Here is a 25,107-nt window from a genome sequence, read left to right as displayed (position 1 = left end):
CCTAGTTCCGGCAGTTGGCTCCTACCCACGTCAGCCCAGCCAGCCACAGGTGTTAGGGTGGGGATGCAAGTGTCTGTAGAACTCTGAGCACCGAACCCCAGGTGGAGAAGTTATCTGCTGCAGCCCTCCCACTGTGCAGGAAGGATACCTGCGGCCCAGAGAGGGAAAGAGACCTGTCTGAGTTTGCATAGCAAGTAGATGTTTAGACTAGCGGAGTGGTTTTTTCCTTACCACCTGTGTCCAGCTGAAGGCTGGCAAACAGTGAGGAGGCGGGCTCAGACAGCATTTAAAAGCCTTAAAAGACTTTTAGCTTCTTAACGAAACGGTGTCAAGTTAAGTTGAACTCCTGGTAGGCAGGGGACTCGAGTAGCCCTGCTTTGGATTTAATAAAGCAGCAAGGCCCCAGGCAAACCAGAGGATAAATTTTCTTTAAAATATAAAAGGGAAGCCGGGCGTGGTGGCACATGCTTGTAATCCCCACGCTTGGGAGGCTGAGACAGGAGGATCGCACAGGTTCGAAGCCAGCCTCAGCTACTTAGTGAGATCCTGTTTCAAAATAAAGTATACAATAGGTCTGGGAGTGTAGCCTGGAGTAGAAAGCCCCTGGTTCCACCCTAAATAAATAAATAAATAAATAAAAATAAAAGGGGAAAAAATGTAAAAGAAGCCGGGCGTGGTGGTGCACATTTGTAATCCCAGGAGGATTTCGGTTCACCGACAGCCTCAGCTACTAAGTGAGGCCCTTCACAACTCAGTGAGACCCTGTTTCAAAATAAAGAATAAAAAAAAAAATTGGGCAGGGGTTGTAGCTTGGAGGTCAAATGCCTCAGAATTCCATCCCAGACCTGCAAAAAAAAAAAAAAAAAAAAAAAAATGTAAAAGAAAAGATGGGTGGGTGTGCTGTCACAAGCTTGTTATCTTAGACCTTGAGAGGCTGAGACAGGAAGATCAAAGGTTCAAGGACAGCCTTCTATTGTGAGATTCTGCAGCCTAGAGAGACCCTGTTTCAAAAGTAAATAAAAAGCTGAGCGTGGTGGCGCACCATTGTAATCCCAGCATTCCAGAGGCTGAGACAGGAGGATCATGGCTCACAGACAGCCTCAGCTACTTAGTGAGGCCCTCTGCAACTCAGTGAGACCCGGTTTCAAAATAAAGAATAAAAAATAGGGCAGGGGGTATAGCTCAGAGGTCGAATGCCCCTGGGTAACATCCCCAGACCCGCAGGAAAAAAAAAAGTAAAATAAAAGCCATCAGTGGTGGTATACACTTTTAATCCCAGTACTTAGAAGCATCTCAGGCTCAAGGACAGCCTCAGCAACTAGTTAGACTTTCATCAACCTAGACCCTTTTTCAAAATAATAAAATAGGGATGGGAATATAGCTTGGAGGTAGAATGCCCCTGGGTTTAATTCCCAGTGTCACATAAATTAATAAAATACATAAATATTCAAAATAAGCCTGGAGTGTAGCTCAGAAGTAGAATGCCCCTAGGTTTAATCACAGAGAAAAATAAACTAAAATGTAAAAGAGGGCTGGATCCAGCCACACGTCATGATGCATGCCTATAATCCCAATACTTGGGAGGTTGAGACAAGAATATCACAGGTTTGAGGACAGCCTCAGCAAGTAGTTAAACTGTCAGCAACCAAGCGAGACCCTGTTTCAAAATAAAAATCAGACTTCCAGGAAGATGGCGATGGAGGAAAGCAGGGCTTACGAGCCCCGCTAACAACCAATCTCTATTACCACAAAATCAGCGCCTTTCATAGCCAGAAAACACCATCAGCAGAGAAACAAAAAATGTAATTACAAGGGACAGAGAAAAAGAGGGCTGGAAAAACGAGACACCAGAAAGAAACCAGACAGCAGCAGGCGCCATCTTCCCTGCAGCACCAGGCCCCAGAGAGGAGGGGGACTCAGAACAGAGCTCAGAGCCACAGAGGAGGTACGCCGGCCGCACGGGACGCGGCAGCAGCGCTTTACTGCTGGCGGCAGCGGCGAATTCACCGGATGGCTCCAGACCAAAACACTCAACAACCCACCAGGCTCCAGAGAGGAGCAGCAGACAGCGAGCCGAGGTGAGCCGCTGCGGAACAGCCAGGAGGGATTTGGCAGATTTCTTGGCACAGGGAGCATCTAAAGCTTCCACGGGCTGGGCTCAGTACACCCTGCAGGGACTCAGAGCGGAGCTCAAAACCAGTGAAGAAATACGCCAGCCTCAAGGCCGAGGGCGTGGCAGTGGCGCCATATTGTCACCAGCGGCGGCAGCAGCGAATTCACCGAGTCCACTACAGCTCCATCTGCGCACTCAACTACAGTGAGTCAAATTGCGGGCCCTGGAGGAGAAATCCCAGTACTGTACTCCCAGGAACTTGACCCAGTGGGGGAGTGGCAGTGGCAGAGATATCACACCATAGGAGAACGCCCAACCTGGCACCCCCCCATGGTCTAAAGCAGCCTCGATAAAAATAAAATAAAAATAAATAAATAAAAAAATTAGATGGGGAAATAAGAAGCTTCCATGACAAACAGAAACTGAAGGAATTTATGTCTTCAAAACCAGCGCTAGAGAAAATAGTCAAAGAGATTAACTACAAAGAAGAAATAGGTAACACACACCAGAACCAGAGAAACAAGATTTTCCATCCAACAGACAACTAAGATTGGTTATCTGTGAAGATTCATTATTTATGTTAGTCTTTTACCTATCTCTAAATTGTATTGTTTGCTTTTATTGATGCTAATTCTTAGGATTTCTAGTTGGAATATTAATATACCTCAGATATAGCATTTGGAAATATTTTATCCCATTCTATCAATAACTTTTAACTTTGTTTACATTGTCATTGGATATATAATATGTTTTTATTTTTTAGGGAGTTTGTTTACCCTTTTGTTGCCTGTGCCATTGAAATCATATCCAAGAAATCACTGCCAATTTCAAAGTTGTGAGGTTTTATGACCCAGATTTTCTTCTAAAAGTTTATAGTCTTAAGATTTATATTTAGGTCTTTTATCTATTTTGAGTTAATATTTGTATATAGTGTTAGGTAAAGGTCCAATTTTATTCTTTTTCATGTAATTATTATTTTTCAAAAATATTTAGTTAAAAGATAATTTAGTTAAAAGATAATTATTTCTTCCACCAAATGTTCGTGGAAACCTTTTCAAAAATAACTTGACAATATATGGAAGAATTTATCTCTAGGCTTTTATTTAACTCCAATGGTTTATATATCTGCCTTTAAAACAGTACTACACTGTTTCAATTATTGTAGGTTTATATGGTTTGAAATCAGAAAATATACATTTTCTAGCTTTGTTCTTTTTTGAGATTGTTTTGGGTATCTAGGGTCCATATTCCATATTAGGATAGATTTTTTGTGAAAAATAAATAAATAAATATATGATAGTTTCACCTTAAAAAAGAAAAAGAAAAATATTCTCTGGTAAGAAAGAAAGCAAAAAGAAATGTTGAAATGTTATCTTTAAGTCATCAAAAGCTTGGTATCAGACAAATGAAACTGTTATGTGAGATTATCATCGTTAATATTGGATAAATTGCTATAATACTAGATGTCAACTACTAAGCCAAGCATGGGAAGGAGGGATGGGGAGGGAATGGGGTGGGGATTGGGTGGGGGCTGACTGGGCGATGTGTGCATGTATGTCTACAAAAGTATTATTTTTATCCCATTATGATGTACGAATACAGTACACCAATAAAAAAATAAAAAATAAATAAAATAGGTTGTAGCTCAGAGATAGAATGCACCTAAGTTCAATCCTCCAGTACCACAAATAATAATAACTGTTAGGGATTTGGGAGAATATGGTTGTGGAGAAACTGTTCCTGGGACCCCTGTTAGGGTCCTGGACACAATTTCCCTCAAACCACAACAAAACCCAAAACGACCAAAAACAGAAAATTACTATGAGTTCTTGTCCTAAGCTAAGAATAAATATGCATAGCTTGGACGGTGAGACCCGGTTTCAAAATAAAGAATAAAAAATAGGGCAGTGGGTGTAGCTCAGAGGTTGAATGCCCCTGGGTTCCATCCCCAGACCCGGAAAAAAAAAAAAAAAGAATAAAAAAATAGGTCTGGGGGTATTGCTCAGAGGTAGAATGCTGCTGCGTTCTGCAAAAACTACGTAAGTAAAAAAAATAAATAAATAAGGATGGGGGTGTAGTTTGGAAGTAGAATACCCCTGGGTTCCAGCCCCAGTACCACATAAATAAATAAATAAATAAATAAATAAATAAATAAATAAATAAATAGCTGGGCGTGGTGATGCACGCCTGTAATTCCAGCATTTGGGAGGCTGAACAGGAGGATCACGGTTCTCAGACAGCCTCAGCTACTTAGTGAGGCCCTTTGCAACTCAGTGTGACCTTGTTTCAAAATAAAGAATAAAAACTAGGGCTGGGGGTATAGCTTGGAGGTAGAATGCCCCTGGGTGCTATCCCTAGTACCGAAGGAAAAAAATATAATAATAAAATAGGGCTGGGAGTGTAGCTCATAAGTAGAATGCCCCTGAGTTCAATCCGTAGCACCACACAAAACAAAACAAAAACCCCCCGATTCCCCAGGAGAGCCCCTCGACTGGTTGTATTTGCTAGAGTGCTGTGTTCTGGCAACCACACCTGCTGCACACACACCCTGGCCAAGCCCAGAGCCCAGTGATTTCTCATACTGAGCTCACTTAATCTACTGAACCAACTTGTCAGGTGCTTATTTTGTTTACATTTCGCAGATGTAGAAATGTAGACTTGATAGTCAAGGTGCTTTCCCTGGAACTGACTGATTGATTACTTCCTTCCTCCTGGCGTGCTCTACCTCTGAATTATATTCCCAACTGTTTTTTGTTTGTTTGTTTGTTTTTGTTTTGTAGTACCCGGGATGGAACCCAGGGGCATTCTACTTCTGAGTGACACCCCTGGCCCTATTTTTTATTCTTTATTTTTATTTTATTTTTGTGGTACTATGGGTGGAACCGAGAGGCCTTCTACCTCCGGCTATACTCCAAGCCCTATTTTTATATTTTATTTGGAAACAGGGTCTCACTAAGTTGCCGAGAGCCTCACTAAGTAGCTGAGGCTGGCTTTGAACCTGTGCAATCTTCCTGTCTCAGCCAACCAAGTGCGGGAATTACAAGCGTGCACCACCACGCCCGGCTTTTGTTCTTTATTTTATTATTGATGATGATGATAATGGTGGTGGTGGTGGTGGTGGTGGTACTGGGAGTGGAACCCAGAGGCTTTCTACCTCTGGGCCATACTCCAGACCTATTTTATATTTTATTTGGAAACAGGGTCGGTCTCATTAAGTTGCTGAGAGCCTCACTAAGTAGTTGAGGCTGGCTTCAAACCCGTGTGATCCTCCTGTCTCAGCCTCCCAAGTGCGGGGATTACAAGTGTGCACCACCATGCCCGGCTAGCTTATGTGTTTGTTTGTTTATTTATTTATTTTTGTGGTATTAGGGATGGAACCCAGGGACATTCTACCTCTGAGTTACACCTCCAGCCCTATTTTTTATTCTTTATTTTGAAACAGGGTCTCACTGAGTTCCAAAGGGCCTCCACTAAGTATCTGAGGCTGTCTCAAACATTGACCCTCCTGAATCCTGGGATTACAAGCTTGTGCCACCAGGCCCGGCTCTAATTTTCATTTTTGAGACAAGATCTCTCTAAATTGCCCAGCTTGTCTTGAACTTATCATCCTCCCTCAGCCTCCCAAGTACCTGGAATTACAGGTATATGCAACTGCACCTAGCCTGCATTTTTTCCCCATTGTGTCATTCCTAGGAATTGTTACCAAATAATAGGTTTGTAATATTTTATTTGGTAACAATTAAAACAGCTCTGCATCTAGCACATGAGCCTGCATAATCAGATTCTGTAACTACATAAATGGTCTTTTTTTTTCTTTTTTTTTTTTTTTGGTACCGGGTTTGAACCTAGCGGCATTCTATCTCCCAGATGCACCCCCAGCCCTATTTTTTTATTCTTTATTTTGAAACAGGGTCTGAGTCGCAAAGGGCCTCACCAAGTAGCTGAGGCTGATTGTGAACCGAGGTCCTCCAGTCTTGGCCTCCCAAGTACTGAGATCACAAGCGTGCGCCACCACACCCGGCTTTGACAATTTTTTTCTGTACTAGACTTAGAGGTGGCCCTGCCGAGTAGAAGAAGTGTGTCACTCAGATTTACCCAACAGCATCCCAATCACCCTAAGACCAAGTGACTCAAGACCTGAATAAGGATGCAAATGTGAAGAGTTGCACATGGGCGACCTCTATCGACCCACATAAGAAACTGCAGTTACACAATCCCAGGTGTATCGTCCACCCCTCAATGCCATGCTATTTGCCAGGTCACACCCACAGGTATTATTATGCCTTGGGTCTGTAAATATCTACATCTAAGTGAACATCATAACCCCACTAATTTTTTTTGCAGGTCTGGGGATGGAACCCAGTGGCATTTGACCTCCGCGCTATACCCCCTGCCCTATTTTGTAATTCTTTATTTTGAAACAGGGTCTCACTAAGTTGTAGAGGGCCCCACTAAGTAGCTGAGGCTGTCTGCAAACCTCAATCCTCCAGTCTTAGCCTCCCAAATGCTGGGATTACAAGTGTGCACCACCACGTCTGGCTCCCACTAATTTTTTGTGGTCCTGAAGATTGAACCCAGGAACATTCTACCTCCGATTCACAAATCCCCTGCCCTATTTTATTTTTTATTTTGAAACAGCATCTTACTAAGTTGCTGAGGCTGGCCATGAACCCACAATCCTCCTGTCTTAGCCTCCCAAGTATTGGGATTACAAGCATGCACCACCACACTCAGCTTCCCAGCCTAATTTTTTATATCTTATTTGGAAACAGGGTCTCACTAGGTAGATGAGACTCTACTTGCTGAGCTGTCCTCAAACCTGCGATCCTCTTGTCTCAGCCCCTCAAGTACTGGGATTACAGGCGTATGCCACCATGCGGGCTTATTTTTTAATTTTGAAACAGGGTCTCACTAAGTTGTGGGGGGCCTTGCTAAATTGTTAAGCCTGGCAGGGAACCAGAGATCTGCCTGTCCCAGCCTCCCAAGTACTGGGATTACAACTGTCTGCCAGCACATTTAGCTTCCATTTTACTTTTAGACTGGGTTTGCCAAGTTTCTCAAACTGACCTTTGAACTTTTGGTCCTCAGGCCTCAGCCTCCTGAGTAGCTGGGATTACAGGCCTATGCCACTGTGCCTGGTCAGATGGGGGTGACTTGAGCACAGCGTAGGCAGTGGGGATCTGGCTGTTTGCAGTGGAGTTTGCCTTTGGCGTAGATGCAACCTTTCCTTTTGGCCATGGGGAGAAACTGAAATCCAACCTCCAGCTTCCGGCCATCTAAGCCAGGTGTGAACCAGGTCCCAAGCTGTCCTGCCTCTCTAGCCCATCCAAGGGTCTCCTGCTTGAAGGGCAAGTCCCCTCCTTTCCCTTCATTTGAGTTGGACTGGAGAAGAGAGGGGAAAGTGATGGGAGACAAGCCAGCTAGACGTGACCCAAAGAGAAAGACGCAGGACGGCCCAGCCCCCTCCAGCCTCCCCTCTGCTGCTTCCCACGGCAAGGCCATGCTCCATCGTCACCAGCCACCTTTCAGGTCCTCAAGCCATGTTCCTCTCACCACAGAGCCTTGCTCTGAATGTCCCTACTGCTCGGGACGGTCTCCCCACCTCTCTCCACTTAGTTAATTCCTATGCATGATTCAGAGGTTTGCTCAAACACCTCCTCCTGAAGCCTTCCTGGACTCCCCAAATTCTAAGTCTTCCGCCATGTCCCCTAAAGGCATCCATGTATTAAAGGCTTGGTCCCCAGCCTCTGGCTTTAAAAGTGGTGGACTTTTAGAGTACTGAGCACGGAGTAGCTTTGCAGCAAGGACAGCAGACACCTGCCCAACACATGCCTCTGAGTTTAGGGTGGATGCTGAGGCGTGTGACGCTCACCCCAGGACCCGAGGGGGGGGCCCAGCCTGAGGCCAGGGAGGCACAGGACTAGAGGCGAAGCATTCCCAAGGTGGTGGGGAGGACGGGGAGTTGGGGGGTCACAGATGGTGAAGTGGCACCTATACCCCTCACGCCAGGCCCCCAATGCCCTCTCCCTCCTGTACGTGGCCCAGACTCTGTCCCCAGGACCAGTCACAGCATGCAGCTCAGCAGCACAAGTCTCCTTTATTAACCATCCTCCCTTCTGAGTACGTACAGTAGAAAAGAAACAGTGAAAGACGGAGGGAGGACGCAGAGGATGGGAGGGGCTCCTGAGGTTAGGTGTAGAGGCCGATTCCAGCTCCTTTCCCTGACTGGCCCCTCTCTGTGCCCCCCACCCCGTCCTACATGGTGCGTCCCTGAAACCCAGTGCTCAGGTAGTGCGGCCCTGCCCACTGGGCTGTCCTTCCAGCCATGGTGGTGCCCGGTGCCATGTAAGAGGTGGACAGAAAACAGCAAGGGGGTGCTGGCTGGGGGAAAGGAGGGTGGGTACTGAGAGCGCGTGTGAGAAGCAGCAGCTCACTGGTCTGCAGAGGTGCAGAGGCCCAGCCTGCCTCCCCCAGGATCACACTGCCCTGGGTGAGCTGCTGGGCGGGTCCCCCACTTCTGGGACAGGGGTATGAGGTTGGAGGGGCCAAGGAATACTGGAGGTTCCTGGAAGAGGAAGCCTGATTCTGGGCCTGGGAGTTACCAAAGTGCATGGGGACGGGTGAGGAACAGATAACAGGGGGGAACATGGAGGGGCATGACGGTGTCGCTCCTTACCCTCCCTGGGTGACAATCCGGGTGCAACTTCAATGTGATGGACAGGCCACTAAAGGCGGGGCCTGGTGGGCGTATGGAGAGGAAGAAGCTGATGGGAGGGTTTGGTGCCCATTCCCCTGACATAATATGACATTTATATGAGTGATGTGGAAAGGTGGGATGGCGGCGGGAGTGAGCAGCCCAGACCCAGGCCCATGGACAGCACTCTAGGTTGCTGGATCAGGGCTGGCTGGAGGGGAAGAGAAGTGGTAGGGAGGAGAGGGGCAATCCCTGAAAATAAAATGTCGGAGGTTCACCTGGGTCCTGGCCAACGCAGCCCACGTGGAGGGTCAGAAAGGTTCCTGCCTCCTCTGCCACCCACCCGCGAACCTCTCAGAGAGGGGCCCAGCTGGAACCCAGGAGGGAAAGCAGCCCCTCTGCCCATGGGGAGCTAGCGGAGGAGTACTCAGCACCGTGGCACGGGGGCCCCTGGTTCAGAGCCGGGCTGGGCCATTTGTAAACATTAGACTCGGTGATGCCAGGGATGGAGGAAGAGAGGGGTGCTCAACTTGGGCCATGGGGTGTGGAGAAGGCCAGGGTGGGCCTTGAAGACTTGGGAAATGTTAATTAGCCTCAGGAAAGAGAAGGGAGTGGACAAGGCTGGCATCCTCCTGTCCCCGCGCATTTACAGAACTTCAGAGCCACCTAGGGACGTTGCCAGATCCCAGGCACCGCTACAGCTGTGGCTGCTGCTGGACGGAGCAAGCACCGAGCCCGGGGTACTGCGCAGTCTCTGTGCGGGACGGCTGTGCTTTGGAGGAAGCTGGCCCTTTGCACGTGATCTCTCTCCAAAGAGGTCAGACTGGGTTTGTTCTTCTGAGGTCTACTGACCCTCTTCATCCACAGGCTCCAGGCACTGAGGAGGCAGAGCTGGGACAGGAGGGAGCTCCGCTGGGATGTGCGGCCCCCTGCCACCATCCGCGGCCCCGCCAGGACTGGGGAGCAGAAGGGAGCTGGGTTTGAGCTGTCCACAGGTGTGGAGCCTGCCCCCGCTCCGACGCCTTCCTTGGAAAGGGATGTCCGGATGTCATCCCACCAGCTGAATAATGCCGGACTTGGGGTGCTTCCTAGCTCTAGGAGATGCGCTCCTTGGTGCTGTGGCCAGGGCCATGTGCTTCCCGGGAGGCAGGGGTCATGCTAAGAGATCCACAAAGATCGCGTTGGCTGTGGTCTGCCCAAAGATGAAGGCTCCCAGGGTGACCAAGAGGACTCCGTAGCTGACCAACGCCCACCAGCTGTAGAGAAGACGAGAGGGACTGAGCAATCATCCTGTTTGTGACTCTGCATATATATACACACATATATATGTAACTTAAGTACGATTAAATTAAGTACAATTAATTACTAACACCACTTTTTTTTTTTTTTTTTGGTGGTCCTGGGAGTGGAACCCAGGGGCTTTTCTCTCTCCAGGCTATACTCCGAGACCTATTTTATACTTTATTTGGAAACAGGGTCTCACTAAGTTGCTGAGAGCCTCACTAAGTAGCTGAGGCTGGCTTCAAACCTGTGCGATCCTCCTGTCTCAGCCTCCCAAGCGCTGGGATTACAAGCGCGCACCACCACGCCCGGCTTTTATTTTGTATTTTGATAGGTTGATGTGAGTCTTTTTTTTTTTTTTTTTTGCAGTACTGGGGATGGAACCCAGGGTCATTCTACCTCTGAGCTACACCCCAGCCCTATTTTTTATTCTTTATTTTGAAACAGGGTCTCACTGACTTGCAAAGGGCCTCATTAAGTATGTATCTCACTACTTTTTAAGGCTGTGTTCAAGCCTGTGATCCTCCTGTCTCAGCCTCACAACTACTGGGCATGCGGCATGATGCCCAGCCTCATATCTGATTTTAAAAGCCCCCATAATTAGCTGGGTGTGGTGGTACAGGCTTTTAATCCCAGACACCTGTGAGGCTGAGATAAGAGGATCATGGTTCTTGGACAGCCCCAGCTACTTAGTGAGGCCCTCTACAACTCAGTGAGGCCCTGTATCTAAATAAAGAATAAAATATAGGGCTGGGTGTAGCTTGGAGGTAGAATGCCCCTAGATTCAATCCCTAGTACCACACACACACACAAAAAGCCCCATGATGCTGGATATGGTGGTGCACATTTTTTTTTTTTTTTTTTTTCGGATCTGGGAATGGAACCCAGGGGCATTCGACCTCTGAGCTACACCCCCTGCTCTATTTTATTTTATTTTGAAATTGGGTTTCACTGAGTTGCAGAGGGCCTCACTAAGTACCTGAGGCTGTCTGCGAACCACGATCCTCCTGTCTCAGCCTCCCGAATGCTAGGATTACAAGTGTGCACCACCACGCCCGGTTTTTGGTGCATTTTTTTTTTTTTTTTTTTTTGCGGGTGTGGGGATGGAACCTAGGGGCATTTGACCTCCGAGCTACATCCCCTGCCCTATTTTTTATTCTTTATTTTGAAACAGGGTCTCACTAAGTAGCTGGGGCTATCTGGGAACCGCGATTCTCCAGTCTAAGCCTCCTGAATGCTGGGATTATAAGCGTGAGTGACCTCACCCAGCTGGTGCACACTTTTTTTTTTTTTTTGGTGGTACTTGGGGTGGAACCCAGAGGCTTTCTACCTCCGGGCTATACTCCCAGACCTTTTTTTATATTTTATTCGGAAACAGGGTCTCACTAAGTAGCTGAGACTGGCTTCGAACCCGTGCAATCCTCCTGTCTCAGCCTCCCAAGCGCGGGGATTACAAGCATGCACACTTTTAATCCCAGTACTTGGGAGGCTAAAACGGAAGGATTGCAGGTTTGAGGACAGCCTCAAAAACGTAGCAAGACTCTCAGCAACCTAGTGAAACTCTGTTTCAAACTAAAAATTAAAACAGGGCTAGTGGTGTGGTTCAGAAGTAGAACTCCTGCCGGGCGTGGTGGCGCACGCTTGTAATCCCTGTGCTTGGGAGGCTGAGACAGGAGGATCGCACAGGTTCCAAGCCAGCCTCAGCTACTTAGTGAGGCTCTCAGCAACTTAGTGAGACCCTGTTTCCAAATAAAATATAAAATAGGTCTGGGAGTATAGCCCGGAGGTAGAAAGCCCCTGGGTTCCACCCCCAGTACCACAAAAAAAAAAAGTAGAACTCCCTTGGGTTCAATCATACACACACACACACACACACACACACACACACACACACATTAAATTAAAAAAAAAAAGCCTCATGATTTAAAAAGTAAGCAAGAAAGCCGAGTGTGGTGGTGCACACTTATAATCCCCGCGCTTGGGAGGCTGAGACAGGAGGATCACACAGGTTCAAAGCCAGCCTCAGCTATTTAGTGAGGTTCTCAGCAACTTAGTGAGACCCTATTTCCAAATAAAAAAATATAAAATAGGTCTGGGAGTATAGTCTGGAGGTAGGAAGACCCTGGGTTCCACCCCGAGTACCACCAAAAAAAAAAAAAAAAAAGGAAAAAAAGAAAAAAGTAAGCCAAGAGCCAGGCATGGTGGTGCATAATTGTAATCCCAGCACTCGGGAGGCTGAGACAGGAGGATCACGGTTCGCGGTTGCAGACAGCCTCAGCTACTTAGTGAGGCCCTCCGCAACTCAGTGAGACCCTGTTTCAAAATAAAGAATAAGCCAGGCATGGTGGCACATGCTTGTAATCCCGGTGCTTGGGAGGCGGAGACAGGAGGATCGCGCAGGTTTGAAGCCAGCCTTGCTGGCTTAAGAGACCCTGTTTTCAAATAAAATATAAAATAGGTCTGGGAGTGTAGCCCAGAGGTAGAAGGGTTCCGTCCCCAGTACCACCAAAAAATAAAAATAAAAATTAAAAAAAATAAATAATAGGGCAGGAGATGTAGCTTGGAGGTCGAATGCCCCTGGGTTCCATTCCTGGACCCGCAAAGAAAGAAAAAAAAAAAAAAAAGTAAGCAAGTCTTTTTTTTTTTTTTTTAATTGGTGCATTATATTCATACAACTTATTGGGGTATAAGCAAGTCTTTTGATTTTTTTTTTCGGGTCTGGGGATGTAACCCAGGGGCATTCAACCTCCGAGCTACACCCCCTGTCCTATTTTTATTCTTTATTTTGAAACAGGGTCTCACTAAGTTGTGGAGGGCCTCACTAAGTAGCTGAGGCTGTCCGCGAACCCCGATCCTTTGGTCTTAGCCTCCCGAATGCTGGGATTAAAAGTGGGATTAAAAAAGGCTTTTTTTTTTTTCCCCACACTGGGCATGGAACCCAGGAGCATTCTACCTCCGAGTTACATCTCCAGCCCTATTTTTTTTATTCTTTATTTGGAATCAGGTTTTAAGTTGTAGAGGACCTCACTAGGTAGCTGAGGCTGGCTGTGAACCTGTAATCCTCCTGTCTCTGCCTCCCAAGTACTGAGATTATAAGCATGTACTACCATGCCCACTATTCCTTTCTTCAATTTTAAGGTCCCTTTCCAGTCTCCCTTACCCTCCACAAGGCCCTGGGGATGAGATAGCAGGTGGGGTGAGGAAATGCTTTACCTGGCTGGTTTGACCTCCTCCATCTCAGAGAGTTTGGCTTGAATGAGGCACAGCCCTGGAAGAAAAGCGGTGGCCCTGAGTTTGTGCGTCTCCCTCCCCAGCCCAGCCTCCCCCTCACCAAGGGGCAGCGGTGGTGGAGGAAAAGTCTATGTTATTCTTTCAGAGATTCTGCCCCCATGCGCCCCGACTCCACACACAGCTGAAGGCCTGGCCTCCGCTCTCCCAGGAGGCCCGTGTCTCGTCTCCCTTGGGCAGCATGCAAGGCTCAGAGCTAAAGGGAACGGCGATAGTGACTCAGCGGAGGCTCCATTCCAGGGCCTCTCAGCGCACTCCTGAGCAAACAAGGCTCCCCGGAAACCAGGCCATGGACAGGGTATCTGAGGAGGGAGCTGGACAGGAACATGCTGGGTTGCTTCCCAGGAATCTGCAGCAGACGTGTGTATAAAACTCAGGTCTCCGTACTTCTGGCTGTGAGTACCACCACCAGGCTCCCTTCCCTGTAGGCTGTGCTGGGCAGAACCAGCCAGCCAGATTCCTGAAGGAAGGCACACATACTTGCATGATGGGTAAGGGTATAGAGTATAGGCTTTCTTTGAACCTGGGCTAATTTGGATTTGAAAAGACTTGTTGTTTGTTTGTTTGTTTGTTTATGTATGTGTGTATGTGTGTGGTGCTGGGGATTGAACCCAGGGGCATTCTATCTTTAAGCTATACCCCTAGCCCAATTTAAAAAAAAAATTTTTTTTTGCAGGTCTGGGGATGGAACCCAGGGGCATTCAACCTCTGAGCTACACCCCCTGCCCTATTTTTTATTCTTTATTTTGAAACTGGTCTCACTAAGTTGCAGAGGGCCTCACTAAGTAGCTGAGGCTGTCCACGAACCGCCATCCTGTCTCAGCCTCCCGAGTGCTGGGATTACAAGCAAGTGCCACCACGCCCGGCTCCAATTTTTTTTTTTTTAATTTGGAAACAGGGTCTCACTAAATTGCTAAGGGTCTTGCTAAGTTGCTGAGGCTGGCTTCAATCTGTGATCCTCCCGTCTTAGCCTCCCAAGTCCTGGGGTTATAGGTGAGTGCCACTCCACCCAGCTAATACTTGTTACTTATTAGGCATCTGTTACTAGGCAGAGCTGTTACCCTCTGGAAGCCTCACATCTCTCGTGGGGACTGTGGAGGTCATACCCTTCTGCCCAGGAGCTGATGCCCTGCAGGGGTCGGTGCACAGCTGAAGCGGGTGGTACTGAATGCTGATGGTCATTCTTCCTGGAAAGTTTGGCCTTGGGCATCCATGCTATCCCGGGGGCTATGAGACGGGGCACCAGGGGGATGTACCTGGGAAGACAAAGATGAAGCAAGCAGCCAGGCCCCCGATGACTGAGATGACCTTGCCGATGTCTGGGATGAAGAGTGCCAGCAGCAGGGTCAGCAGGAACCACACCACTGTCTGCAGCAGGCGCCGCCGCCGCTCCCGGTCCACGTCCTCCTCCACCGGCGTCCCCTGGTAGCGCAGCCACAGGCCTTCGACCACCGCCCTGCCCGCATGAGGAGGGGCTCAGGGGCGCCCTGAGACCAGCCTGCCACCTCTAGCTCACAGGAGCCAGACTCCAAACCGAGTGGACTGTGGACAAGGCCCTCGTCTGTAACACGGACCTACCAGCACCGTCCCGGACTGCAGGGGGCGGGAGGAGATGGTGACCATCTCACCGAAACTTTGTTTTGTCACATGGGAGCTGACACTATTATTCCATTTAAAAGGACAGGTCCGGGGTATCCGAAAGGCTCAAGGTCCATTGAAAACTCAGGAAAGTATCAGGACTGGAGATTCTTGGAAGACTCACAGAATGCTCTGGTAACCCTGGGACAGAAGGTTCCCCCAAGACCAGGCCTGGAGTATTTGGGGGCTATACTAGGCATGGGCTCTTTTCTCTGGGCTTCAATTTCCGCTTCCCACACAAGACCCAGGGCTTCCCTGTTGCAGGCTCGGGGGGCTCTGAGCAGGGTGCGGAGGGGCTCACCGCCCACAGAAGTGCAGGATGGGGTAGGAGGTGAGCACGCTCAGGATGATGAAGGCTCGGGCAACAGCCACAGCCATGTCCTCTGATGGGTAGGACAGGAGCACGTCGGGGTCCACGGCAGTGCCAAAGGTCAGGAAGCCACAGATGCCTGAGGGCGGGGACCCGGGCCAGGTCAGGGCAGCCCGGAAGGGGAGGGGCCTCCCAGTCCTGCTAGGGGAGACCTCAGCCTGGGAGGATGCTGGGGCAGCCCTGGAGGCCGAGCCTGAGCCTGGGAGGGGGGCATCCAGCTCGGAGCAGACGTCTCTCTCCTCCATCCCCCATGCTGGAGGTCCTCTATCCTCACACTGCCAGCTTCCAAAACTTGCACTTGCCCAGCATGTTCCTGTCTCAGGACTCCTGCACTGACTGTTCAGGGGGCTCAATCTTCGCTCAGCCATCTCCGTGCAGGTGGCCCCTCCTTAGAGGATGCAGCTCTGCCCCACGCCAGGCGCTCACTCTCACCCTCTGCATTTTCTTCTCTCTCTGGATTGTCTGAACTGGTGTGTCACCTGTCCCCCCAGACAGAATGCGAGCCCCGCGAGACAGGGACTTGGCCCGCTTGTTTCTGGCAACCCCGGCTGTGGCTTCAGAGGCTGGAACAGCCCAGGCGGCTCTGGTGGCATCTGTGGGAAGGTGGCGGGGCTCTTCTGGGCTCCCAGTCCCGTCCTTCATCTAAGTCACTCCACCCAGCACCACCCCTTCTTCCTCCAGCCACACCCCTGCATAAAAGGCTTCCTGTGGCTCCCCGAAGCATCTGCCCCACCTGCTCCCAGCTCTCCAGCCACACTGACCTCCTTGTCCCTGCCCCAGACGTGGCATTTCACAGTTCCTGACTGGAGGGCTCCTCCCTGGCTCTTCATATTCTGGCTTTCTCAACCTTTTGGCCTTCCCAATGCCACCCGCTCAGAGAAGGGGCTTCTGTGAAAGCCACCCACACTGGCCCTTTCACCGTCATCTGGCACCTGCTGCTGTCTGGGCTCCTCCCTGTCTCATAGCTGTCTCCAGCGAGGCTGTCCACCCCCAGGGGCAGGACCAGGCCAGCCTGTCTCTGTGGCATCCCCGGGCTGGGCACAGCACCTGGCACTTACTGGGCACCCATTCAGAACTGATGAATGAATGGACTTGACTCTTTCATCCTGGCGGGAGGGGGCCCCAGACAGCCTAAGCTCAAGCCAAGGCCCATCGAAGTGTCTGCCGTGCTGGGAACGAGGGCTGCCCACAGGAGAGCTGGGCCAGAGGACTTGGGGACTCAAAGGAGTGGCAGCACTGTGCACCTGGTTTCTGGAGAGGAGCACTCACCTGTGCCCAAGTAGACAGCCAGGGCTATGACCATGGCGGCCGTCACCACCCCGCCCCAGGTCTTCACCTCCGGCCGCCGCATGCTGTTGAAGACAGGCACGCTGCTCACGTGGCACTGTGCGGGTGAAAGGCATGGTCATGGAGGGGAAGAGCCCTCACCCCACTTTCCAGAGGGAAGAACCCTGGGACAAAGGGCCAGGGACGAGGGGCAAGCCCTGGACCCCCACTCTGTCCTTCCTCCCAGGATCCTCCCCATCCTGCCTTAAGGTGGGCTGCATCCAGGGTGGGGTGGGCTAAGAAGACAGCAGGGAGACCTTTCAGCTGGTACCTGAAATCCAAAGCAGATGGTGGGCATGGCGTTGAACACAGCCATCCAGGAAGCTGGCCTGTGGACAGACACAGGGTGCAGCTGCCCGTGAACCCCTCAGAACCACCACCATCCCCACCACTGCTAATCTTCATTCATGCCCCCCTCCCCGGCTTCCAGCAACCTGCCTTCTACACACAGAACACACAGGTCTGGGAACAGGGAGAGGAGACAGTGCCATCTCATAGTTCAGTAAAGTGGGGCTCTGAAAAGCCCTTCTGGACTTATCTAGAATTCATCTAGAACTCCTGGCTTCTGGACTCAGGCTTTGCTTTTCTAGTTTATTCCTTTCAAAAAAGGATAACTCAGGCCAGGTGTTGTGGCGCCCGGAGGTAGAAAAGTCCCTGGGCTCCATCCCTAGTACTGCAAAAAAAAAAAAATAGGGTTGAGGTATAGCTCAGAGGTAGAATGCTCCTGGTTTCAATTCCCAGTACCGCAAAAAACTCTTTAAAAAAGGGGACCTCTATCCAGGTGTGGTGGCACATGCCTGTAATCCCAGTACTTGGGAGGCTAAGACAGGAGGATTGCAGGTGTGAGGACAGTTTCAGAAAATAGTGAGACTCTAATTAACCTAGTGAGACCCAGTTTCAAAATAAAAATAAAATGGAGCTGGGGTTGTAGCTCGGAGGTAGGATGCCCCTGAGTTCAATCTCCAGTGCTACACACACACACACAAACACACACACTCACTCAAAAAAAATTAAAAAAGGGGGAATCTTTAGCTGGGCATAGTAGTGCATGCCTATAACCCCAGTACTTGGGAGGCTGAGACAGGAGGATCGTAGGTTCAAAGCCAGCCTCAGAAATATGAGACTCTCTTCCCAGATAAGAAATGATAGGGCTGGGGGGTATACTTTGTCATGGAGGTAGAAAAAAAAAAAAAAAAGAAGAAAAAAAAAAGCCAGGTGTGGTGGCACATGCTTGTAATTCCAGTACTTGGAAGGCTGAGACAGAAGGATCAAAGGTTCAAAGCAAGCCTCAGCAACTTAGGGAGGCTCTTAGCAACCTAGTGAGACCCTGTTTCAAAATAAGAAATAAAAATTGGGCTGGGGTGTAGCTTGGAAGTAGAATGCTTCTGGGTTCCATCCCTAGTGCCAAAAAAGAAAAAGAAAAAAATAAATAAACTGGGTGTGGTGGTTCAGGCTTTTAATTCTAGTACTTGGGAAGCTGAGACAGCAGGATTGCAGGTTTGAGGACAGCATCAGCAAGTAATGAGACTCATCAACGTAGGGAGACTGTCTCAAAATAAAAATCATCTGGGCTGGGCACAGTGGCACACGCTTCTGGACTGGGACTTTGCTCTTCTAATTTATTTCTTTCAAAAAAGGGGAACTAAGCTGGGTGTGGTGGTGCACACTTGCAATCCCAGCATTTGTGAGGCTGAGACAGGAGGATCATGGTTTGTGGACAGCTACTATTTAGTGAGGTCCTTTGCAACTCAGTGAGACCATTTTTCAAAATAAAGAATAAAGGGTGTATTCATTTCGATTACCCCCCCCATGCTATTTTGGCATGGGGCTGTATTCTTATTTTCTGTATTTCTATCTTTCTAATAAACTTATTTAAATCTTAAAAAAGAAAATAAAAAAAAGAATAAAAACTAGGGCTGGGGCTGTAGCTCGGAGGTAGAATGCGTCTCGGTTCCATCCCCAGTACTGCAAAACAACAACAACAACAACAACAACAACAACAACAACAACAACAACAACAAAAACCTATGGATGAAGCTCAGAGGTAAATGCAGAAGATACAAAAATTACATATGATCAGCAGCAACCGGAGAAGTCTGCAGTTCTAACCTGGCCGTCTGCACACCCTGGGCCAGGCCCAGCACCAGCTCATTTCCCCCAGGATGGCGGTGGCAGAGCCTCCGCCTGCCTCTGGCTCTCATTCTTCCTTCCAGTAAAAAGCGGCGGGCCTTTCTGCCTCCTTCCTACGGTGAGGGCTGGGTCAGCCCGGATGGGCTAAGGAGCCTCAGTCAGAGCACCTGTGTGGCTGGTGCCCGAGCAGCCCCTCCAGGGTGCAGGCCACAGCCTCCATTCCATGTTGCCCTCACCCACCTGGTCAGGATGTCCCCTGGGGTCATCTCTTTATCCGGCCAGATGTATTTGATGATGATGATGGCAGTGACGTACCAGGTGCCCACGACGCTCAGGAAGCTGCCAGGAAGGAGAGACTGAATTCCTCCTCCCCAGCCCAGATGCCCCTTGTCTGATTCCATCCCCAGAGGATCCGCCCTCAGCTCTGGGGACCGTGGGAGACTTCTAAACACTGGGGCACCATGCCAAGCGAAGACTCAGCAGATACCACCACTAGGAGGGAGCTGGGCAGCAGAGCCCTGATCAGCCAGCAGGGATCTGGCTATGGCGACACTCGCGAATCCAGCTCCATGGTTCAGAGACCATGGTTGAGAACTGGGCCCCAGAGCACACCTGCAGCTTCAACAGGGGCAGGTCATGGCAGCCTGAGAACCAGCAGACGCCCAAGGTAAAGAGTGAGAGAGAGTACAAATACTAGAAAGCCGACACTTGAGGGACCATGGAGACAGCTGAGTGTGAGTCTTTACACACTGCAAGAGCGCTGAGACCCTGCAGCTTTGTGAGACTGAGCCAGGAAGTCAAGCTCCTCGGCTCACGATGAGCTGCGTGGAAGAGGCTACCAGGTTTACGACCTCCAAGGTACAAACCCTGTTCTCCAGGGAAAAGGCACAGGCAGGCCGGCAGGCTCCCCCACTCACTGGCCATCTCCAGTCTCTTCTTTAGTCAGGGTATTTATTTATTTGTTTGTTTTGTGGGTTTGGGGATGGAACCCAGGGGCATTCGACCTCCGAGCTACACCCCCTGCCCTATTTTTTATTATTTTGAAACCGGGTCTCACTGAGTTGCAGAGGGCCTCACTAAGTAGCTGAGGCTGTCTGTGAACCACTATCCTCCGGTCTCAGTCTCCCAAAGGCAGGGATTACAAGTGTGCGCCACCACACCCGGCTTGGTCAGGGCATTTATTTTTATTTATTTTATGATTATTATTTTTTTTTGGTGGTACTGGGGGTGGAACCCAGAGGCTTTCTACCTCCAGGCTATACTCCCAGACCTTTTTTATATTTTATTTGGAAACAGGGTCTCACTAAGTTGCTGAAAGCCTCACTAAGTAGCTAAGGCTGGCTTCGAACCCGTGCAATCCTCCTGTTTCAGCCTCCCAAGCATGGGGATTACAAGCATGTGCTACCATGCCCGGCATGGTCAGGGCATTTAGAACTAAATCTCTCACTGATGCAAAGGGCCACTGTTTCCCTTGCCAGTGACAAAAAAAAAAAAGGCAAGTCTTGAGCCCGGAACCCCACAAGCTGCTGAACTCTGCTTGATCTCCCAGAAGGCAAGCTGTCCTTGGAGGAGAGCTCCCTGCAGCCCCGCTGTCTCCAGCTGGCCCTGATCAGAGCCAGCTGCCCCGCCCAGATGCCTGCTGCCATGGGCTGCAAACCTGGCGTATTTCTGGAAGCCGATCTCCTTGGGGATGGAGAGTGGCAGGATGAAGAGGAAGGCCGTGAGGCTGATGGTGAACTTGCGGTCTGTGTACCAGGGGCCGCCACCGGGCTCCTCTGCCATCACAGCTATAACTGCACAGGGAAGAAGGAGGACTTGTCACGTTAGGCAACCATGGGGTGTGGCTCTTTTGCTCTGCTGGGCCCCAGGACCTCCCTCTAAAGAGCCCAGGAGACTGGAAGGACTCTCAGGTGAAAGTGTGGCCCAGGCAAGGCCTGAGCTGGTGTACAGCACCTTTCCCTCCACCCCAGGATCCCCTCGGTAGAGGGGGAGACGTGATGTGGGTGCTTCAGGGAGAACTCACTCTTGTCCTGCTGGTCCCCAATGATGATGAGGAAGGCGATGCAGGTGCCAAAGGTATAGACAGCGATGGCCACCTCGCACAGCACGCCCGTCAGCTTGCCGCACACAGCCCACACCACCTCCTGGTAGGTCCTCTCATTGCTGGCCTGGGAGCAGTAGGCCAGGATGACCAGGCCGCTGATGATGAAGACCAGCATGCCCTGCAGGCGGGGCAGAGCAAGGCAGTGTGGGAAAGGCCAGCAGCCCTGTGCATCCTGGGATGGCTCAGCACTTACTGGGCTAAGGCCCAGAGCACGTCTGGCAAGTGGGTCCCAGGCTGCAGGGCAATTCTAGTGGACCGCTGGAGGTTGCCAAGTTGAGATTTTCTTGAAAACAAAAGATTTCATGAGGGCTGAGGGAATGTGGAGAAAATTAGGGAAGGGTTAAATGAGTGATGTGTGCATGTATGCCTCTACCATCTTGTACTCTAGTTAAAGATGTATGACTACAATGAACCTATAAAAAATTAAAAAGAAAGATGGGTGTGGTGGCTCCCGCTTGTAATCCCAGCATTTGGGAGGCTGAGACAGGAGGATCGTGGTTCGCGGACAGCCTCAGCTACTACTTAGTGAGGCCCTTTGCAACTCAGTAAGACCCTGTTTTAAAATAAAGAATAAAAAATAGGGGTAAGGGTGTAGCTCGGAGGTTAGAATGCTCCTGTGTTCCATCCCCAGTATCGCAAAAAGAAGAAGAAAAAGAAAAAAGGTTTCTTCCCCAACCCCAGGTTCAATCCCAGTACCACAAAAAAAGCTTTGCTTTATTTATTTATTTATTTATTTATTTATTTATTTATTTATTTATTGGGTCTGGGGATGGAACTCAGGGGTATTCGACCTCCAAGCTATACCCCCTGCCCTATTTTTTTTATTCTTTATTTTGAAACCAGGTCTCACTGAGTTGCGGAGGGCCTCACTAAGTAGCTGAGGCTGTCCGTGAACCGCGATCCTCCGGTCTCAGCCTCCCGAATGCTGGGATTACAAGCGTGCGCCACCACGCCTGGCTTGCTTTATTTTATTCTTGGTGCACTGGGAATTGAATCCAGGGCCTTGCACATGCTAGGCAAGCACTCTACCACTGAGCTATATCCCCAGCCCTTATTTTGAGACAGGGTCTTGCTATGTTGCCCAGGCTGGTCTGAAACTTGCATCATCCTGCCTTAGCCTCATGAACTCACAGGTACCTAAGGTAAGAGGCGAGTGCCTGTACACTTGCCTAGGAGCTCCTCCCTCCCTCCCACCCTTTTTCTTTTCTCTCTCTCTCTTTCTTGTTTCTTGGTACTGGGGATGGGACCCAGGGCATTATACTTACGAGTCACATACCCAGCCCTATTTTATTTATTTATTTATTTATTTATTTTTGCGGGTCTGGGGATGGAACCCAGAGGCATTTGACCTCCGAGCTACACCCCCTGTCCTGTTTTGTTTTTTTTTTTGTGTGTGTGTGTGGTACTGGGGGTGGAACCCAGAGGTTTTCTACCTCCGGGCTATACTCCCAGACCCATTTTATATTTTATTTGGAAACAGGTTCTCACTAAGTTGCTTAGAGCCTCACTAAGTAGCTGAGTCTGGCTTCGAACCTGTGCAATCCTTCTGTCTCAGCCTCCCAAGCACGGAGATTACAAGCGTGCGCCGCCCTGTTTTTTATTCTTTATTTTGAAACAGGGTCTCACTGAGTTGCGGAGGGCCTCACAAAGTAGCTGAGGCTGTCTGTGAACCACGATCCTCCGGTCTCAGCCTCCCAAATGCTGGGATTACAAGCGTGTGCCACCACGTCCGGCTTCTATTTTTTATTTTGGAACAAGGTCTCACTGAGTTGCAAAGGGCCTCACTAAATAGTAGTTGAGGCTGTCGGCAAGCAGCGATCCTGTCTTAGCCTCCCAAATGCTGGTATTACAAGCATGTGCCACCATGCCCGGCTTCTTTTTTTTATGACCACAAAATCAATGCACCAATGTATTTTTGGTACTGTTACTGGGAATTGAACCCAAAGGCATTTTATCTCCAAGGTATACCCCCAGTCTTTTATTATTTATTTATTTTTTGTGGTACTGGGGATCTAAGGGGATTCTACCTCCAAGCTACACCTCCAGCTCTATTTTCGTTTTGTTTTTTGTGGTATTGAGGATGGAACCCAGGGGCATTTTACCTCCAACCTACACCCTGAGCCCTATTATTATTATTATTTTTTTTGGTAGTACTGGGGATGGAACCCTTCTACATCTGGGCTACACTCCCAGACCTATTTTATATTTTTATTTGGAAACAGGGTCTCTTAAGCCAGGGAGGCTGGCTTCGAATCTGCACGATCCTCCTGTCTCTGCGTCCCACGCGCGGAGATTACAAGCGTGTGCCACCACGCTGAGTCCTATTTTTTATTCTTTTTTTTGCAAGTCTGGGGATAGAACCCAGGGGCATTCGACCTCTGGGCTATAGCCTCTGCCCTATTTTTTATTCCTTAATTTTGAAACAGGGTCTCGCTAAGTCACAGAGGACCTAAGTAACTGAGGCTGGCTTCGAACCTGTGCGATCCTCTAGTCTCAGCTTACAAGCGTGAGCCACCACGCCCGGTCTTTCTTTTTCTTTCTTTCTTTCTTTCTTTCTTTCTTTCTTTCTTTCTTTCTTTCTTTCTTTCTTTCTTTCTTTCTCTCTCTCTCTCTCTCTCTCTCTCTCTTTCTTTCTTTCTTTCTTTCTTTCTTTCTTTCTTTCTTTCTTTCTTTCCTTCTTTCTTTCTTTGTGGTACTGGGGTTCCTGGAAGCCCTTCTACTTCCAGGCTACACTCCCAGATCTATTTTATATTTTTTATTTATTTTGGAAACAGGGTCTCTTAAGCCAGCGAGGCTGACTACGAACCTGCACGATCCTCCTGCCTCCGCCTCCCAAGCGTAGAGATTACAAGCGTGTGCCACCACGCCCGGCTATTCTTTATTTTTTGAAACAGAGTCTCACTGAGTTGCTAAGGGCCTCACTAAGTAGTAGCTGAGTCTGTCCTCGAACTGCAATCCACCTGTCTCAGCTTCCTGAATGCTGGGATTAAAAAAAGCAACCAGGCCTGGCTTTTTTATTCTTTATTTTGAAATAAGGTCTCACTAAGTTGCTGAGGGCCTCAATAAGTAGCTGAGGCTGGCTGTGAGCCTGTGCTCATCCTGTCTCAGCCTCCCAATCCCGGCTAAGAAATTATTTTTTTGAAAGGAGGTCTGGCTAAATTGTTGTGGCTGGCCTTGAACCTGTAATCCTCCATGTACTGGGACTCAGGCATGCACTACCATGCCTGGCTAGTTGATGTTCAAATCTGATTGTTGAGAAGGCTTCTGAAATCTCATCTGGAACAGGGTGTGGTGATGCATGCTTGTAATCCCAGTATTCGGGAGGCTGAGACTGGAGAATCATGGTTCGCGGGCAGCCTCTAGTGAGGCCCTCTGCAACTCAGTGAGACCCGGTTTCAAAATAAAGAATAAAAAAATAGGACAGGGGGTCAAATGCCCCTGGGTTTCACCCCCAGACCCGCAAAAAATAAAGAAAGAAAGAAAGAAAGAAAGGAAGAATGAATGAATATAAAATAGGGCTGGAGGTGTAGCTTGGGATCAAAGAGAAGTGGAATAGATTAGTGCCTCCTTTGTGCAGCAAAGAGCCTACCTACTGCCGCTCTGCCTCCAGCCGGCACACTCACCATCTGCAGCGCGATGCCAGCTGCCACGCCCCCGGCTGTGCTGAAGGCTGCCGGGAAGTTGAGCAGCCCAGCACCCAGGCAGGCATTGACAACGATAAAGACAGCTCCGAGTGTGGAAGTGGTGCCTCTCTCTGGACCCCCAGGAGAGGTCTCGCCATCACTCTTGGGGACTGTGTCCACACAGGGACTCTGCAGCAGACGGGCTCGCTCCCCGGCGTCGGTGCTTGGGCCCCACTCTCCGTAGTCACTGTTGATGCTGACCTGGGCCATGGCCCCGAGAGCCCTCCTCCTGCACGGGCTGCAGGCTCTGCCTCACGACCACATCCCCGGGGGAGCCGTTATCTCAGGAGGATTCCTGTCAACCTAGAGGGGACGAAGACAAGTGCTGCTGTTACCCTGAGACAAGGAGGCTGACAGGTGAAATGGCTCTCCCAAGGTCACATGGCTAGAATTCAAACCCAGGTACGCCTCTGTGCCGGATGTGCAAGGGCGCCACCGTGTGGGGTGGCTGGCATAGAAACACATCAGAGGCCCTGCTTG

General features: G+C 49.5%; 1 protein-coding gene across 2 annotated transcripts; it reads right to left on the bottom strand.

The window, feature by feature from the left end:
- Positions 1-9,960: 9,960 nt before the first annotated feature.
- On the bottom strand, positions 9,961-24,837 carry SLC38A7 (solute carrier family 38 member 7; the record flags this gene model as incomplete). Of its 2 annotated transcripts, XM_080703176.1 has the most annotated exons (10): positions 9,961-10,063; positions 13,302-13,356; positions 14,633-14,832; positions 15,316-15,463; positions 16,654-16,768; positions 16,982-17,039; positions 19,081-19,179; positions 20,498-20,633; positions 20,864-21,062; positions 24,568-24,837. In XM_080703176.1, 10 exons carry the CDS (start codon positions 24,835-24,837, stop codon positions 9,961-9,963), a joined length of 1,383 nt encoding a protein of 460 aa, XP_080559302.1. The 2 variants fall into 2 exon arrangements, with proteins under 2 accessions (XP_080559302.1, XP_080559303.1); XM_080703177.1 differs by lacking the exons at positions 13,302-13,356; positions 14,633-14,832; positions 15,316-15,463 and having other exon boundaries at positions 9,966-10,063.
- Positions 24,838-25,107: the final 270 nt, after the last annotated feature.

This window comes from Muscardinus avellanarius (genome assembly GCF_963383645.1).
Source record: "Muscardinus avellanarius genome assembly, chromosome: 10".
In the NCBI taxonomy this organism is placed as follows: domain Eukaryota; kingdom Metazoa; phylum Chordata; class Mammalia; order Rodentia; family Gliridae; genus Muscardinus; species Muscardinus avellanarius.
The sequence above is the reverse complement of the archived record's forward strand: the minus strand, read 5'-3'. Positions and strand labels throughout refer to the sequence as shown.